The 19,458-nt window shown below is 39.4% G+C and overlaps 1 protein-coding gene across 2 annotated transcripts in view; it reads right to left on the minus strand.

Moving 5' to 3' along the window:
• Nucleotides 1-358: 358 nt before the first annotated feature.
• Nucleotides 359-19,458, minus strand: part of Zfp431l5 (zinc finger protein 431 like 5) — a 37,906-nt gene continuing 18,806 nt past the window's right edge. The window contains exons 2-5 of one of the 2 annotated variants that reach the window (XM_087655015.1): nt 7,393-7,719; nt 5,245-5,371; nt 4,979-5,039; nt 677-4,013 (exon numbers count right to left, since the gene is read on the minus strand). In XM_087655015.1, coding sequence (XP_087511141.1) covers nt 2,339-4,013; nt 4,979-5,039; nt 5,245-5,278 — 1,770 coding nt within the window. In that variant the 5' untranslated portion in view covers nt 5,279-5,371; nt 7,393-7,719 and the 3' untranslated portion in view covers nt 677-2,338. Of the gene's footprint in view, nt 4,014-4,978; nt 5,040-5,244; nt 5,372-7,392; nt 7,720-19,458 lie in introns of both variants that reach the window. The other variant, XM_087655014.1, reaches the window with a different exon arrangement.

Consider the following 19,458-nt stretch of genomic DNA (forward strand, 5'->3'; position numbering starts at 1 on the left):
TTATCTTTTTTCATGACTTTTAGTTGAAAATTGATTTTATTTGATATTAGAATGGCTACTCCAGCTTGCTTCTTCTGACCATTTGCTTGGAAAGTTGTTTTCCAGCCTTTTACTCTGAGGTAGTGTCTGTCTGTCTCTGAGGTGTGTTTCCTGTAGGCAGCAGAATGCAGGGTCCTCGTTGCATATCCAGTTTGTTAATCTATGTCTTTTTATTGGGGAGTTGAGGCCATTGATGTTGAGAGATATTAAGGAATAGTGATTATTGCTTCCTGTTATATTCATATTTGGATATGAGGTTATGTTTGTGTGCTTTTCTTCTCTTTGTTTTGTTGCCAAGACGATTAGTTTCTTGCTTCTTCTAGGGTATAGCTTGCCTCCTTATGTTGGGCTTTACCATTTATTATCCTTTGTAGTGCTGGATTTGTAGAAAGATATTGTGTAAATTTGGTTTTGTCATGGAATATCTTGGTTTCTCCATCTATGTTAATTGAGAGTTTTGCAGGATACAGTAACCTGGGCTGGCATTTGTGTTCTCTTAGGGTCTGTATGACATCTGTCCAGGATCTTCTGGCTTTCATAGTTTCTGGCGAAAAGTCTGGTGTGATTCTGATAGGTCTGCCTTTATATGTTACTTGACCTTTTTCCCTTACTGCTTTTAATATTCTTTCTTTGTTTTGTGTGTTTGGTGTTTTGACTATTATGTGACGGGAAGAGTTTCTTTTCTGGTCCAATCTATTAGGAGTTCTGTAGGCTTCTTCTATGTTTATGGGTATCTCTTTCTTTAGGTTAGGGAAGTTTTCTTCTATGGTTTTGTTGAAGATATTTACTGGTCCTTTGAGCTGGGAGTCTTCACTCTCTTCTATACCTATCATCCTTAGGTTTGATCTTCTCATTGAGTCCTGCATTTCCTGTATGTTTTGGACCAGTAGCTTTTTCCGCTTTACATTATCTTTGACAGTTGAGTCGATGATTTCTATGAAATCTTCTGCTCCTGAGATTCTCTCTTCCGTCTCTTGTATTCTGTTGGTGAAGCTCTTATCTACAACTCCTTGTCTCTTCTTTTGGTTTTCTATATCCAGGGTTGTTTTCATGTGTTCTTTCTTGATTGCTTCTATTTCCATTTTTAATTCCTTCAACTGTTTGATTGTGTTTTCCTGGAATTCTTTCAGGGATTTTTGTGACTCCTCTCTATGGGCTTCTACTTGTTTATTTATATTTTCCTGGAATTCTTTTAGGGATTTTTGCGATTCCTTTCTGTAGGCTTCTACTTGTTCTCTAAGGGAGTTCTTCACGTCTTTCTTGAAGTCCTCCAGCATCATGATCAAATATGATTTTGAAACTAGATCTTGCTTTTCTGGTCTGTTTGGATATTCCGTGTTTGCTTTCGTGGGAGAATTGGGCTCCGATGATGCCATATAGTCTTGGTTTCTGTTGCTTGGGTTCCTGCACTTGCCTCTCGCCATCAGATTATCTCTAGTGTTACTTTGTTCTGTTATTTCTCTTTTTTTTTATTTTCCGGAGCTGGGGACCGAACCCAGGGCCTTCCGCTTGCTAGGCAAGTGCTCTACCGCTGAGCTAAATCCCCAACCCCTGTTCTGCTATTTCTGACAGTGGTTAGACTGTCCTATAAGCCTGTGTTTCAGGAGTGCTGTAGACCTGTTTTCCTGTTTTCTTTCAGCCAGTTATGGGGACAGAGTGTTCTGCTTTGGGCGTGTAGTTTTTCCTATCTACAGGTCTTCAGCTGTTCCTGGGGGTCTGTGTCTTGAGTTCACCAGGCAGTTTGCTTGGAGCAGAAAAGTTGGTCTTACCTGTGGTCCCAAGGCTCAAGTTTCCTCGTGGGGTGTTGCTTATGAGCTCTCCTCGGCAGCAGCAACCAGGAAGATCTGCGCCGCCCTTTCCACGAGCGTCCGTGCACCAGGGTTCCAGATGGCGTTTGGTGTTTTCTTCTGTAATCAGTAACGTATGCAGAGTGCAGTCTCTTCTGGTTTCCCAGGTGTGTCTGCCTCTCTGAAGGTTTAGCTCTCCCTCCCACAGGATTTGGGTGCAGAGAACTGTTTATCCCGTCAGTCCCTTCAGGTTCCGGCGGTCTCTCAGATGTAGCGGACCTGCTGCTCCTGGGCCCTCCTCTGCAGGAACCCAGAGGCTGTATACAGTTTCCTCTTGGGCCAGGGATGTGGGCAGGGGTGGGCAGTGTTGGTGGTCTCTCCCGCTCTGCAGCCTCAGGAGTGCCCACCTGACCAGGCGGTGAGGGCTCTTTCCCACGGGGTTTGATAACCACATTTTACAAAGGGTTTGCAACACTGGTTAATTCATAAGGTTTTTCTCAATTATATGTTCTTTAATGTCTTTTGAGATTACTCCTTTGTTCAAAGGCTTTGCCACATTCGTTACACTCATAGGGCTTCTCTTCTCTGTGTGTTCTTATATGTCTTTGGAGAGTCCTGCTGCGTACAAAGGCTTTGCCACATTGGTTACATTCATAGGGTTTCTCTCCTGTGTGTGTTCTTTTATGTTGTTGGAGAGAACTGCTGTCTGCAAAGGCTTTGCCACATTGGTTACATTCGTAGGGTTTCTCTCCTGTATGAGTTCTTACATGTATTTGGAGACGACTTCTCTGTGCAAAGGCTTTGCCACATTGATTACATTCATAGGGTTTCTCTCCTGTGTGTGTTCTTTTATGTTTTTGGAGACTACTCCCGTATGGAAAGGTTTGGCCACATTGGTTACATTCATAGGGTTTCTCTCCAGTGTGTGTTCTTTTATGAATTTGGAGAGTGCTGCTTTGGGCAAAGGCTTTGCCACATTGGTTACATTCATAGGGTTTTTCTCCTGTATGAATTCTTATATGGCTTTGAAGATGACTGCTTTCTGCAAAGGCTTTACAACATTGGTTACATTCATAGGGTTTCTCTCCTGTATGAGTTCTTATATGTATTTGGAGAGTACTGCTTTGTGCAAAGGCTTTGCCACATTGGTTACATTCATAGGGTTTCTCTCCTGTGTGTGTTCTTTTATGACGCTGGAGAGAACTGCGGTCTGCAAAGGCTTTGCCACATTGGTTACATTCATAGGGTTTCTCTCCTGTATGAGTGCTTATATGTCTTTGGAGAATACTCCTGTATGCAAAGGTTTGGCCACATTGGTTACATTCGTAGGGTTTCTCTCCAGTGTGTGTTCTTTTATGATTTTGGAGAGTGCTGCTTTGGGCAAAGGCTTTGCCACATTGGTTACATTCGTAGGGTTTTTCTCCTGTATGAATTCTTATATGGCTTTGGACATGACTGCTTCCTGCAAAGGCTTTACAACATTGGTTACATTCATAGGGTTTCTCTCCTGTATGAGTGCTTATATGTCTTTGGAGAGCAGTGCTTTGTGCAAAGGCTTTGCCACATTGGTTACATTCATAGGGTTTCTCTCCAGTGTGTGTTCTTTTATGATTTTGGAGAGTGCTGCTTTGGGCAAAGGCTTTGCCACATTGGTTACATTCGTAGGGTTTTTCTCCTGTATGAATTCTTATATGTCTTTGGAGATCACTGATTCCTGCAAAGGCTTTACAACATTGGTTACATTCATAGGGTTTCTGTAATGTATGGGTTCTTTTATGTTTTTGTAGACCATGGTTTTGGACAAAGGCTTTACGAGATTGGTTATATTTATAACGTTTTTCTCCATTACATGTCCTTTTATGTCTTTTGAGACTACTCCTTTGTGCAAAGGCTTTACCGTATTGATTACATTCACAGAGTTTCTCTCCTGTGTGAGTTCCTTTATGATTTTGGAGAGCACTGCTTCCTACAAAGTCTTTACAACATTGGTTACATTCAGAAGGTTCTTCTCCATTATGTGTCCTTTTATGTGTTTTGAGATTATTCCTCTGTACAAAAGCTTTACCACATAGGTTACTTTCATAGGGCTTCTCTCCATTATGCCTTTGGGTAGGACTCTGAACTGCAAAGCCATTACCATACTGAATAAAATCAAAGGTTTGCTTTCCAGTAAAACTTCTTTCATACCTGCAAATACAATTGGCACATGTAAATTTTTTCTCACATTGATTATATTCATGAATCTTTTTATATCTATGAATTCGTTTCAAATTTGGTTTAAGAGTAAAAAGCAAAATGATCTTAACATAATATGAGTTCGTTTACATTCAAAGGTGTTGCCTTTTATTATGGGTTGTGTTGAATTTTTGAAGACACATGGAGTAGGAAGAGAACTGATTACATGACTCATATTTATTCCATAATTTTTCTATTAAGAGTATTAACATATTTGAAGAAAACTCAATGAACTCAGAGCGTTTGTAGCCTGACTGCGAAGATAAATTTTGCTATCTTTGAGGAATACTACAATTGCAACATGTGCCAATGCAAAGAGTAACATTTCTATAACCCTAATCTCATAAAGTGATTCAGCACTTTGAATGTTTACATATTGAAAATCATGGTCAAAAACTAAATATTTATCAACCTTTCCCACATTAAGAAACTCTCCTCAAAGTGGTATATACTTTACATCTTCTAATTGTTCTGGAAAAGAGAGAGGTATGTTGCTTCTTTCAGTATCACTATGCTCTCCTGGCTTCCATTCATAGGGACACATGACATCCATATAAAAAGAAGACTAACACATTATATTCAACACATTACAAAAGAAAACTTCTACATTACATTTACACAATTTCACTTTGTTTTCCTCACAGAAATGTGGTACAGGGTTTAAGGTTTCTCCACAAAAGCATTCTTGAATCTCATAAAATGTCCATATCATTAAATTTAGCCATGATGTTACAGAATAAGGTTCACCACAATTTACTATGTACTACTTGCTTATTAAAAGGGTCTAGACATAAAATGATAACCTAATCAATATGTGCTGCAGTGTGTATTTTACCCTGTTGCATTCTTTAAAACTTGCTGCACACATGAAACTTTCTTGGGAGGTATTATCTTATCATCTTTCACGTGAAAATTACCTTCCATGTCTTCCAGAACTTTTACAATATTCTTCAGTAGTATGGTCTTCCCAAATGTAGCCTAAAAATGGTATCAGAGAAAGTATGTTAAATTATTGGAATTAGGCAACATCTAAGTTACTCTCTTTAGTGAACATTAGAACCATGACTGATTTATTCACTACATTCTTCCTTATTTTTAAGTGAAATTAAAAATAAAAACAAATCTTAAACAAAACCAATTGTGCCTAAATTTTACAAAGTGAATGATAAGTTCATTGAATTACCTATAGCACTGAGATTCCTACAGGTCTCCAGCATTACACATTGGTAGAGACTCTTCTGAGAAGGATTCAGCAATGCCCACTCTTCCTCAGTGAAGTTCACATGCACATCATCATAGGTCAGGACATCCTAAAAGATACAATACATGTGTACACAATACAGCATGATACTGCCTTCCAGCCTCGATTTGCGCCCAAAGGTGGGGCTGTCCCAAAGTCCTCCATACTCAAAACCGGTCTTCAGAGATGGTCTATCAGGAGCACTCTCACTCCTAAGCCCACAGGTGAAACCCCACTTTCTCTCCACTGACTGTCCAAAGGGATATACACCAGAAGCTCACCAGGCATAGGAATTTCTGAGCAACCTGAGATGGGACCCTTCTGGTCTCCATCTGCTCCCAGAGCTGGGGCTGTCCTATTGCTCTCTAGACCAAAAACCATCCCACAGAGAGATGGTATCTTAGGAGTGTTCTCATTGCGACACACACAGGTGGGAACACACATTTGCTCCACAGTTGTTAAAGGAGAGACAAACTGGGAACATTTCTGGCACTGGAGTGGTGGGGAGGCATGGGAGAGGACAGACCTGATCTTTATCAGAGCCCAGAGCTAAGGGTGTGTCATAGCCCTCCAGACCCAAAATAAGGCCAGAGAGTACTGGTCTCCCAGGAGCATTCCATTCCTAAGATCAGAGGTATATGAGATTCCAGGAGGAACAAGCTAAAGTCAGAAAAAACAAGACCAATTAACATTAGCAATAACTGGATGACAATAGGCAAGCCCAAGAATCGAAGCATCAGAAACCAACACTAATTGTCATCATCACGACAGAGTACCATGGGGTGGTGAGAAGAAGGTATATCCTTTAGTTTTAGGATAGAATGTTCTATAAATATCTGTTAAGTCCATTTGGACCATGATTTCTCTTAGTCTGTCTATGTCTCTGTTTAATTTCTGTTTCAACGATCTGTCCATTGATGAGAGTGCGGTGTTGAAATCTCCTCCTATTATTGTGTGAGGAGCAATGTGTGCTTTGAGCTTTAGTAAGGTTTTTTTTTATGTATGTAGTTGCCCTTGTACTTGGAGCATAGATATTTAGGATTGAGAGTTCATCTTGGTGGATTTTTCCTTTGATGAATGAATATGAAGTGTCCGTCCTTATGTTTTTTGATGACTATTAGTTGAAAATCAATTTTATTCGATATTAGAATGGCTACTCCAGCTTTCTTCTTCAGACCATTTGCTTGGAAAGTTGTTTTCCAGCCTTTCATTCTGAGGTAGTGTCTGTCTTTGTCTCTGAGGTGTGTTACCTGTAGGCAGAAGAATGCAGGGTCCTCATCGCATATCCAGTTTGTTAATCTATGTCTTTTTATTGGGGAGTTGAGACCATTGATGTTGAGAGATATTAAGGAATAGTGATTATTGCTTCCTGTTTTATTCATATTTGGCTGTGAGATTATGTTTGTGTGCTTTTCTTCTCTTTGTTTTGCTGCCAAGACAATTAGTTTCTTGCTTTTTCTAGGGTATAGCTTGCCTCTTTTATGTTGGGCTTTACCATTTATTATCCTTTCTAGCGCTGTATTTGTGTCCTATCTTTATTGCTTCTATTTTCATTTTTAACTCCTTCAACTGTTTGATTATGTTTTCCTGGAATTCTTTCAGGGATTTTTGTGACTCCTCTCTATAGGCTTCTACATGCTTATTTATGTTTTCCTGCGTTTCTCTAAGGGAGTTCTTCCTGTCTTTCTTGAAGTCTCCCAGCATCATGATCAAATGTGATTTTATATCTAGATCATGGTTTTCTTGTGTGTTTGGATATTCAGTGTTTGCTTTGGTGGGAGAATTGGGCTCCGAGGATGCTATGTAGTCTTGGTTTCTGTTGCTTGGGCTCCTGCGCTTGCCTCTCGCCATCAGGTTTTCTCTGGTGTTACCTTGTCCTGCTATTTCTGACAGTGACTAGACCGTCTTATAGCCCTGTGTGTCAGGAGTGCTGTAGATCTGTTTTCCTGTTTTCTTTCAGCCAGTTATGGGAACAGAGTGTTCTGGTTTCGGGCGTGTAGTCTTTCCTGTCTACTGGTCTTCAGCTATTTCTGTGTACCTGTGTCCTGAGTCTACCAGGCAGGTCACTTAGAGAAGAAAAGTTGGTCTTACCTGTGCTCCCGGGGCTCAAGTTGCTCATGGGAGACTGCTTTTGAGGTCTCAGTGAGGGAGGCAACCAGGAGGCTCTGTGCCGCCTTTTCCTGGAGCCCCAGTGCACCGGGTTCCCAGATGGCATTAGGTGTTTTCCTCTGGAGTCAGAAATGTGGGAAGAGTGTAGTCTCTTCTGGCTTCCCAGGCGTGTCTGCGCCTCTGAAGGTTTAGCTCTCCCTCCCACGGGATTTGGGTACAGAGAACTGTTGACCTATTCCCTTCAGGTCCGGGCTGTGTCTGGACTGCAGGGGGGTCTGGACTGCGGGGGGGTCTGGACTGCGAGGGGGTCTCTCGAAGCATCAGAAACAAACACTAATTGTCATCATTACAACACAGTTCTCTCACTACAACAAATAATGGGCATAACAACATACCAGCAAATCAAGATTTGGACTAAAAATCACATCTCATGTCAAGATAGAGGATTTTAAGCAGGACATAAATAACTCCTTTAAAGCAATACAGAACACGTGTAAATAAATAGTTGCCTTAAAGAGGAAACAAAAAAATCCCCTAAGATTTAAAGAATAGCACTAAGAAAGTGGAGAAGAAATTGAACAAAACCATCTAGGATCTAAAAATGTAAATAGGAGCAATAAGGAGACCACAAAGAGAGACAAACCTGAAGATAGTAAACATAGGAAAGAGATCAGGAGTAATAGACGTAAGCATCACCAACAAAATATAAGGTGTTGAAGTGAGAATCTCAGGGGCAGAAGATTCCATAGAAAACACTGATACAATAGTCAAAGAAAATGAAAAAAAAAAGTACAAATCTTCTAAGCCAAAACATCCAGGAAATCCAGAACACAACAATGTTGTGAGAAGAGCAAACTTAAGGTTAGTAGTTATAGAGGGTAATAAAGACGCCAAACTTAAAGGGACCGTAAATATCTTCAAAATTTTTCTGAGGTAATCTTCCCTAACTTAACGAAAGAGATGCCCATGAACATAAAAAAAGCCCAGAGACTCAAAATAGACTGGACCATAATAAAATTTCCTCCCATCACACACATAAATTAATGTCTGCTTCCTGCTATATGGATTATGTTACAAGATGTGGGATTTGTACTATTGACAGACTCAGCAGTATGAGCACATGAGAAACTTTTGCATCTCAGAAGCTCCTTTTGTAACTAAGAATTGAATGTCTGTGAATCATTCCATCGGCTGGAGTTAATAGAAAGGTAAAAGGATTGTAATGAAATATTTCTAAAAGAACCCTATTAACACTTTTCTACTAATTTCTAAAGAATTGAGAAAATCAGTCACACAAAACTGAATGTAGAACATTCAGAAATTCAAGAACTCACCAAACCCCAAGATAGAGAGAATTCTTTGCCCAGACATGTGGGCACTCCTGAGATTGCAGGGCAGGAGAGACCGCAAACTCTTCCTACCATTGCCCACATCCCAGGCCCAAGAGGAAACTGTATAGGGCCTCTGGGGACAGGAAGATAGGCACAGTCCAGCTGCAGTAAACTGCAGTCCAGACTGTGCCCTGATCTAAAGAGACCTGGTCAAACAGCTCCCTGTACCTAAATCCCATGGGAGGGACAGCTAGACCTTCAGAGGGGTAGACATGCCTGGGAAACCAGAGGAGACTACTCTCTGCCCACATTTCTGACTCTGGAGGAATTTGCATAGTCCCATCTGGGAGCCCTGTGCACAGGGATCCTGGAGGAGGTGGAGGGCCTGCTGGCTGCTGACCTATTTGAGAACTGAAACCCAGCCCCGAGGAGCGCCTTCAGACCTGAGACCAGAGATAGGACCAACTTTTCTGCTCCAAATGACCTGCCTGGTGGACTCAGGACACACGCCCACTGGAACAGCTGAAAGCCAGTGGATTGGAATGACTACACTCATGAAAGCAGAACACTCTGTTCCCATAACTGGCTGAAAGAAAACAGGAAAACAGGTCTACAGCACTCCTGACACACAGGCCTATCGGTCCGGTGAAGTCACTCTCAGAAATATCAGAACAATGTAACACCAGAGACAACCTGATGGCGAGAGGCAAGCGAAAGAAGCCAAGCAACAGAAATCAAGAATACATGGCATCAGTGGAGCCCAATTCTCCCACCAAAGCAAACACTGAATATCCAAACAGCAGAAAAGCTAGATCTAGATATAAAATCACATTTGACCGTGATGATGGAGGACTTTAAGAAAGACATAAACAAATCCCTTCAAGGAATGCAGGAAAACACAAATAAACAAGTAGAAGCCTTTAGAGTGGAAAGATAAAAATCCATAAAAGAATTACAGGAAAACACAATCAAACAGGTGAAGGAATTGAAAATGGAAATAGAAAAAGTGAAGAAAGCACAAAGGGAGACAAGCCTGGATATAGAAAACCAAAGGAAGACACAAGGAGTTGTGAATAGAAGCATGAAACAGAACTCAAGAGAAAGAAGAGAGCATTTCAGGAGCAGAAGATTCCATAGAAATCATTGACAAAACTGTCAAAAATAATGTAAAACGGAAAAAGGTACAAAACATACAAGAATCCCAGGATAGAATAAGAAGATCAAACCTAAGGATAAAAGGAATAGAAGAGAGTGAGGACTCCCAACTCAAAGGACCAGTAAATATCTTCAACAAAATCATAGAAGAAAACTTCCCTAGCCTAAAGAAAGAGATGTCCATGAACATACAAGAAGCGTACAGAACTCCAAATAGATTGGACCAGAAAAGAAATTCCTCCCGTCACATAATAGTCAAAACACCAAATGCAGAAAACAAAAAAAGAATATTAAAAGTACTAAGGGAAAAAGGTCAAGTAACGTACAGAGGCAGACCTATCAGAATTACACCAGCCTTCTCACCAGATACTATGAAAGCCAGATATCCCAGACAGATATCATACAGACCCTAAAAGAACAAAAGTGCCAGCCCATGTTACTGTATCCAGCAAAACTCTCAATATAGATGGAGAAACCAAGATATTCCATGTCAAAACCAAACTCACGCAATATCTTTCTACAAATCCAACCATACAAAAGATAATGAATGGTAAAGCCCAATACAAGGATGCAAGCTACACCCTAGAAAAAGCAAGAAACTAATCGTCTTGCAACAATACAAAGTGAAGAAAAGCACACAAACATAATCTCACATCCAAATACGAATATAACAGGAAGCAACAATCACTATTCCTTAATATCTCTCAACACCAATGGATTCAATTCCCCAATAAAAAGACACAGACTAACAAACTGGATACGTAATGAGTATCCAGCATTTTGCTGCCTACTGGAAACATGCCTCAGAAACAAAGACAGCACTACCTCTGAGTAAAAGGCTGGAAAACAACTTTCCAAGCAAATGGTCTGAAGAACTAATCTGGAGTAGCCATTCTCATATCAAATAAAATCAATTTTCAAGCAAAAGTCATCAAAAAAGATAAGGAAGGACACTTCATATTCACCAAAGGAAAAATCCACCAAGATGAACTCTCATTCATCAATATCTATGCTCCAAATACAAGGGCACCTACATACATAAAAGAAAGCTTACTAAAGCTCAAATCACACCTTGTTCCTCACATAATAATACTAGGAGATTTGAACACCCCACTCTCACCAATAGAGAGATCACGAAAATAGAAATTTAACAGAGACATAGTCAGACTAAAAGAAGTCATAAACCAAATGGACTTAAACACATATTAATACAACATTCTATCCTATAACAAAAGGTATACCTCCTTCTCACCACCTCATGCTACTTTCTCCAAAATTGACAATATAATCGGGCACAAAACAGGCCTCAACAGATACAGAAAGAGAGGAATAATCCCATGCATCCTATCAAACCACTACTCTTAAAGCTGGTCTTCAATAACAGCCAGGAAAGAACGTTCACATATACATGGAAGTTGAACAATGATCTACTCAATGATAACCTGGTCAAGGAAGAAATAAAGAAAGAAATGAAAGACTTCTTAGAATTTAATGAAAAAGAAGGTCCAACATAACCAAACTTATGGGACACAATGAAAGCTGTGCTAAGAGGAAAACTCACAGCTCTGAGTGCCTGGAGAAAGAAACAGGAGAGAGCATATGTCAGCAGGTTGACAGCACACCTAAAAGCTCTAGAAGAAAAAGAAGCAAATACACCCAGGAGTAAAAGACAGGAAATAATCAAATCAGAGCTGATATCAACCTAGTAGAAAGAAAAAGGCTATACAAAGAATCAACAGAACCAAAAGATGATTCTTTGAGAAAATAAACAAGATAGATAAACCCATATCCAGACTAACAAGAAGACACAGAGAGTGTGTGCAAATAAACAAAATCAGATAAGAAAATGGGGGACATAACTACAGAATCAGAGAAAATTCAAAAAAACATCAGATCCGACTACAAAAGCCTATATTCGACAAAACTTGAAAATGTGGAGGAAATGGACAATTTCCTAGACAGATATCAGGCAACAAAGTTAAATCAGGAACTGATAAACTATTTAAACAACCCCATACCTCCTTAAGAAATAGAACCAGTCAATAAAGTCTCCCAACCAAAAAGAGCTCAGTTTCAGATGGGTTCAGTGAAGAATTCTATCAGACCTTCATAGAAGACCTCATACCAAAACTATCCAAACTATTACACAAAATAGAAAAAGACAGAGAGATACCAAATTCCTTCTATGAAGCCACAATTACTCTTATACCTAAATGACACAAAGACCCAACAAGGTAAGAGAACTTCAGACTGATTTCTGTTATGAATATCGGTGTAAAAATTCTCAATGAAATTCTTGCAAAGCAAATCCAAGAGCATATCAGAACAATAATCCATCATGATCAAGCAGGCTTCATCCCAGATACGTAGGGATGGTTTAACATACGGAATACCATCAACATAATGCACCATATAAACAAACTATAAGATAAAAACCACATAATAGTTTCATCAGATGTTGAGAAAGCATTTGACAAAATTCAACACCCCTTCATTATCAAAGTCCTGGAAAGAACAGGAATTTAAGGCACATAACGAAACATAGTAAAAGCCATATACAGCAAATCAGTAGCTAACATTACACTAAATGGAGAGAAACTTGAAGCAATCCCACTAAAATCAGGGACTAGACAAGGCTTCCCACTCTCTCCCTACTTATTCAATATAGTTCTCGAGGTCCTAGCCAGAGGAATCAGACAACAAAAGGAGATGAAAGGGATAGAGATTGGAAAGGAAGAAGTCAAAATATCACTATTTGCAGATGATATGATAATATATTTAAGTCATCCCAAAAGTTCAACCAGAAGTACTAAAACTGATAAACATCTTCAGCAAAGTGGCTGGCACAAAATCAACTCAAATCCATAGCCTTCCTCTACACAAAAGAGAAACAAGCCGAGAAAGAAATTAGGGAAATGACACCTTTCATAATAGTCCCAAATAATATAAAATACCTTGGTGTGACTTTAACCAAGCAGGTGAAAGAAAGTATGATAAGAACTTCAAGCCTCTGAAGAAAGAAATTGAAGAAAATCTCAGAAGATGGAAAGATCTCCCATGCTCATGGATTTACACGATTAATATAGAAAAAAATGGCCATTTTACCAAAAGCAATCTACAGATTCAATGCAATCCCTATCAAAATTCCAATCCATTTCTTCATAGAGTTAGACAGAATAATTTGCAAATTCATCTGGAATATGAAAAAACCCAGAATAGCTAAAACTTTCCTCAACAATAAAAGGATTTCCGGGGGAATCACTATCCCTGAACTCAAACAGTATTACAGCACAGAAGTGATAAAAAAGTGTATGGTATTGGTAAAGAGACAGGCAGATAGACATGTGGAATAGAATTGAAGACCCAGAAATGAATCCACACACCTATGGTCACTTGATTTTTGACAAAGGAGCCAAAACCATGCATTGGAAACAAAAAGATAGCCTTTTCAGCATACAGTGCTGGTTCAACTCGAGGTCAGCTTGTAGAAGAATACAGATCGACCCATACTTATCACCCTGTACAAAGCTTAAGTCGAAGTCTATCAAGGACCACCACATCAAACCAGATACACTCAAACTGATAGAAGAAAAAGTGGGGAACAATCTCGAACACATGGGCACAGTATAAAATTTCCTGAACAAACCACCACTGGCTTATGCTCTAAGATCAAGAATCGACAAATGGGATCGCATAAAACTGCAAAACTTCTGTAAGGCAAAGGACACTGTTGTTAGGACAAATTGACAACCAACAGAGTGGGAAAAGATCTTTACTAATCCTACAACTGATAGAGGGCTTACATCCAAAATATACAAAGAACAACTGAAGTTAGACTGCAGGGAGACAAATAACCCTATTAAAAAATGGGGTTCTGAGCTAAACAAAGAATTCACAGTTGAGGAATGCCGAATGGGTGACAAGCACCTAAAGAAATGTTCAACATCTTTAGTCATAAGGGAAATGCAAATCAAAACAACCCTAAGTTTCCACCTCACACCTGTCAGAATGGCTAAGATCAAAAACTCAGGCGGCAGCAGATGCTGGTGAGGATGTGAGGAAAGAGGAACACTCCTCCATTGTTGGTGGGTTTGCAGACTGGTACAACCACTCTGGAAATCAGTCTGGAGATTCCTCAGAAAATTGGACATTACACTACCTGAGGACCCAGCTATACCTCTCTTGGGCATATACCCAAAAAATGCCCAAACATATAAAAAAGACACGTGCTCCACTATGTTCATAGCAGCCTTATTTATAATAGCCAGAAGCTGGAAAGAACCCAGATGCCCTTCAACAGAGGAATGGATACAGAAAATGTGGTACATCTACACAATGGAATATTACTCAGCTATCAAAAACAATGACTTTATGAAATTCGTAGGCAAATGGTTGGAACTGGAAAATATCATCCTGAGTGAGTAACCCAATCACAGAAAAACACACATGGTATGCACTCATTGATAAGTGGTTATTAGCCCAAATGCTTGAATTACCCTAGATGCCTAGAACACATGAAACTCAAGACGGATGATCAAAACGTGAATGCTTCACTCCTTCTTTAAAAGGGGGAACAAGAATACCCTTGGCAGGGAATAGAGAGGCAAAGATTAAAACAGAGACAGAAGGAACACCCATTCAGAGCCTGCCCCACATGTGGCCCATACATATACAGCCACCCAATTAGACAAGATGGATGAAGCGAAGAAGTGCAGGCCAACAGGAGCCGGATGTAGATTTCTCCTGAGAGACACAGCCAGAATACAGCAAATACAGAGGCAAATGCAGCAGCAAACCACTGAACTGAGAACGGGACCCCCATTGAAGGAATCAGAGAAAGAACTGGAAGAGCTTGAAGGAGCTCGAGACCCCTTATGAACAACAATGCCAAGCAACCAGAGCTTCCAGGGACTAAGCCACTACCTAAAGACTATACATGGACTGACCCTGGACTCTGACCTCATAGGTAGCAATGAATATCCTAGTAAGAGCACCAGTGGAAGGGGAAGCCCTTGGTCCTGCTAAGACTGAACCCCCAGTGAACTAGATTGTTGGGGGGAGGGCGGCAATGGGGGGAGGATGGGGAGGGGAACAAGAAGGGGAGGGGGAGGGATTAGGGGGATGTTTGCCCGGAAACTGGGAAAGGGAATAACACTCGAAATGTAAATAAGAAATACTCAAGTTAATAAAAAAAAAGTTAAAAAAAAAGAAAGCCTGAGCTACAGACATGTTGTTCAAAAAAGGAAGATATAAATTCTCTTTAGAAGAAAGAATGAAATTCTTTTTTTTATCTTTATTAACATGAGTAGTTCTTATTTACATTTCAATTGTTATTCCCTTTTCTGGGTTCCGGGCCAACATCCCCCTAACCCCTCCCGTCCCCTTATATATTGATGTTCCCCTCCCCATTCTCCCCCCATTACGGCCCTCCCCACAACAATCATGTTCATCTGGGGGTTCAGTCTTGGCAGGACCAAGGCCTTCCCCTTCCACTGGTGCTCTTACTAGGCTAAAGAAGGAAATTCTTAATTCCTGGGAAACACTGGAGAATAGAAACAAGTACAGGAATATAGCATCTGTGTATAAATAATGAAATTTATAAAGCAATAACCAAAATTGACTTTATGCAAAGATAAATACAAGTGACTTTGAAAAACAGCAGGTCCTTCTTCATAGAAGGAATGGCATTAATAAGATAGTTTTTATCCTTGTCCCTATGTGAAATGTTAACTGCTGAGATCTATATCATGACACACCAAGCTACAGATGATGGCATGTGCTATACAATTTGGGGATGATTTAAGTTTGTAAACAAAGATTGCACATATCTCTACATTACAGATCCTAAAATAGGAATTTATCATCCACTGTCTCAAGCTCATCTTCCAAAATTAAATATCCACCAATCTACTTTTTTAATTTCATGTATTATTTAGTATGTGATGTGAAATTACAAATTTTTCACCCTGCCTGAATCAGGTACTTCTCCAGAAAGGCGACTGCTATAGTAGACTCCCTTCAACTTTGGTAGTTGATCTAGCTATTTCCCGCCCTTTTTCATCTGACAGTTAACAGAGTACACAATTCCCCTGGTTCTCATGTGGAGGTAGAAGAAATGGACAGTTCATTATATGACTCAAATGAGCAAGTATAAAACACCATTTTGCTTCATCCCTTTAACTCAAGAATTTAGGCATTTCCAGCAAAAGAATGCAAGGTCATTGCCCTGGGGAGCAACTGACCAAGATCAAGGCACACCAAACTGGAGCACACATACAATAAAGTATTTATTAAAATAAAGCTCACTTCTTTTATATTATCTAGCATCTCTAGATAATCTCCTTTTTCTTGAAGATGAAGTACCAAGTCCTGTGTACTGGGAATCTGTAGAACCATAGAACATCAAAAAATATGCACCCATCCATAACAATCATGATAAACTGTAAGATACACAGTTAGTTCCTGATTACCATATTTATAGACTTCTATGGTATATATGAAAATGCTGTTTGGGTACATATGAATTATTTAATCAGTGTTACATTCTTTTTAAACATTTTAACTTTAACATTGTTAAAATGTGTTGACAAAACAGGACACATAGAAGTGTTTCTTCTATGTTATAACTCGTATTCTGTAGGCTGACACATAAAAATGAAGAGGCGAAAGTTTGCCTTGACTAATGACTGACATCCAACCAAGTATATACAATAAATCACAATATCTGAAGGAAATTTTTAATACTTCTGTTGTCACATCACATGAGAACGTACACCCCTCTAAAGCCATGGGTAAAATAAATTGTTATTTAAGTTGTGTTAGACACTGTTTTTTATCATATCAACAGAAAAGGCAGTAATACACATCCAAAATGTTTTATACCTGGTTGAGAAATTTTATGTAATTGAAGGGAAATATTATTACAATTTTAAGAAAGTAGGAGGACGATCATATCTTACAGCTTCAAAAGATTACGAATATAATGTTTCCCCTGAAAACTAATCTTCTGTAACAGAATGTCATAGATTCCCTTCAGTGTCCTTTTAGACTAATGAGATTAATAATACACTGAATATTTTATTCTTGTATAAAGAATTCTTAAGCTGCAAAACACTACCCCACTGACTATAACTATGGATTTATCTAGAGGATGACTTTTCTGATGATTTTTGAGAATAATGCTGTATGCAATGATTTACCAATTGCTTCTTGATAGGAATCCAGTCCAGTAAGTGTCATGTATTTGTGGATAACTGTGCCTTTTACTCATTAATTACATTGGTAGGGTTGCTCTCCAATGTGGTTATTTTCTTTTTTTTTTTCCTTTTCTTTTTTTCGGAGCTGGGGACTGAACCCAGGGCCTTGAGCTAAATCCCCAACCCCAGTTATTTTCTTATTTATTGAAAAATTCCTGATAAGCAAATATTGGGTGTAATGGAATTTGGTTAATACCCGCTTCTCCCTGGCAACAGCTGTACAAGTTTTCCAATCAGAACCAGCTGAGGATAGGCATTCTCAGTGTCTCAAATGCAGAAATCTTGTGCCATTTTGGGACTTATTTAACACAAGCAGCATTGGAACCAATCCACATTTCTCTCATTTTGTCCATTAAATAGGCCTTTTATCTCAGACATACATTGAAGATTGTTGTAATACTTATATCTCTAAGGTCTGATGTACACTAACCACATCCAGTTCATCAGTTTTGTCAATAGAGTTGGGACACTATTCTGGCATCTATCCTCGCTTAAAGAGTTTACAATTTTATGCCTGAATTTTGTTTTTATATTAATTTGCATTACCTTGTGAAAATCCATCCTTGCAAATCTACATCATCTTACTTCAGTGTCTGCTCTACACTGTTCCACCTTACCCACTCCTATGGATATTTTTGTTCCCCTTTTTAAGAAGTAGTGTAGCATCCCGACTTAGGTTATCCTTCTTCTAGAGTTTCATGTGGTTCATGGATTGCATCTTGAGGTATTTGAGCTTAGGGACGAATATCCACTTATCATTGAGTGCATACGATATGTTTCTTTTTCTGTGATTGGGCTACCTCACTCAGGATGCTATTTTCTAGTTCATTCCATTTGCCTATGAATTTCATGAAATCATTGTTTTTAACAGTTGAGGAGTACTCCACTGTGTAGATGCACCTTATTTTCTGTTTCCATTCCTCTGTTCAAGTGCATCTGGGTTCTTTCCAGCTTCTGGCTCTTATAATTAAGGCTGCTGTGAACATAGTGTAGCATGTGTTTTTGTTTTATGTTCGAACACTTTTGGGTATATGCCCAGGAGAGGTATAGCTTTGTCCTCAGGTAGTGCAATGTCCAATTTTCTGAGGAACCTACAGACTGATTTCCTGAGAGGTTGTACCAGTTTGCAAGCCTACCAACAATGGAGAAGTGTTTGAGCTAATTTTATACCCAGCTATTTTGTTGAAGTTTTTTTTATCAGGCTTAGTAGTTCTCTTGTGGAACTTTTGGGGTCACTTAAGTATATTATAATATTATCTGCAAATAGTGATATTTAAACATTTTCCTTTCCAATTTGTATTCATTTGAAGTCTTTTTGTTTTCTGATTGCACTGGCTATGACTTTGAGAACAATATTGAATAAGTAGGGAGAGATTAGAGAGCTTTGTATAGTCCTTGGGTTTAGTGTGATCATGTGTTTTTTATCTTTGAGTTTGTTTCTATAGTGGATTATGTTCATGGATTTCCATATTTTGAACCATTGCTGCATACCTGGGATGACGCCTACTTGATCATGGAGGATGATGGTTTTGATGTGTTCTTGGATTCGGTTTGCAAGAATTGTATTGAGTACTTTTGCATCAATATTCATAGGGGAAATTGGTCTGAAATTCTCTTTCTTTGTTGGGTCTTTGTGTGGTTTAAGTACAAGAGTAATTGTGGCTTCATGGAAGTAATTTGGTTGTGCTCGTCTGTTTCCAGTTTGTGAAATAGTTTGGACAGTATTGTCCATTTCCACCAGATTTTCAAGTTTTTTTGAATGTAGGCTTTTGTAGAAGGATCAGATGACTTTTTTGAATTTTCACAGATTCTGTACTTATGACTCCCTTTTCATTTCTGATTTTCATAATTTGCACATGCTCTCTGTACCCTCTGGTTATTCTGGCTAAGGGTTTATCTATCCTGTTGGGGGGATTGCCAGACCCACAGAACTGAGGACACTCCTGAGAAATCAGTGGAGACTACTCTCTGCCCACATTGCCAAACCAAGAGGAAAATGCCTAGTGCCACCAGTGCCCCCTTCACACAGTGACCTCGGAGCAATCAGGGGTAGGACCCTTCAGGTTATTGCCCTTGCTGAGACCTGAAAGCCAGACGCCAGGACTGCCTACATGCCTCAATGTAGAGGTAAGACCACCTTTTCTACAAGTGACCTGCCTGGTTTACTAAGTACACAGAAAGGCAGAAGTGCTCTGGAACAGGACACTTCTGGTTTCTGGCTGTGTCTGGAAATGCTCTGATCCCATTCAACTGCTCCCTGCTCCCAATCCTTTGGGAGATAGAACTGAACACCCAGAAGTGCAGAT

Source organism: Rattus norvegicus, chromosome 3 (assembly GCF_021556685.1).
Source record: "Rattus norvegicus strain SHRSP/BbbUtx chromosome 3, alternate assembly SHRSP_T2T, whole genome shotgun sequence".
Taxonomy (NCBI): domain Eukaryota; kingdom Metazoa; phylum Chordata; class Mammalia; order Rodentia; family Muridae; genus Rattus; species Rattus norvegicus.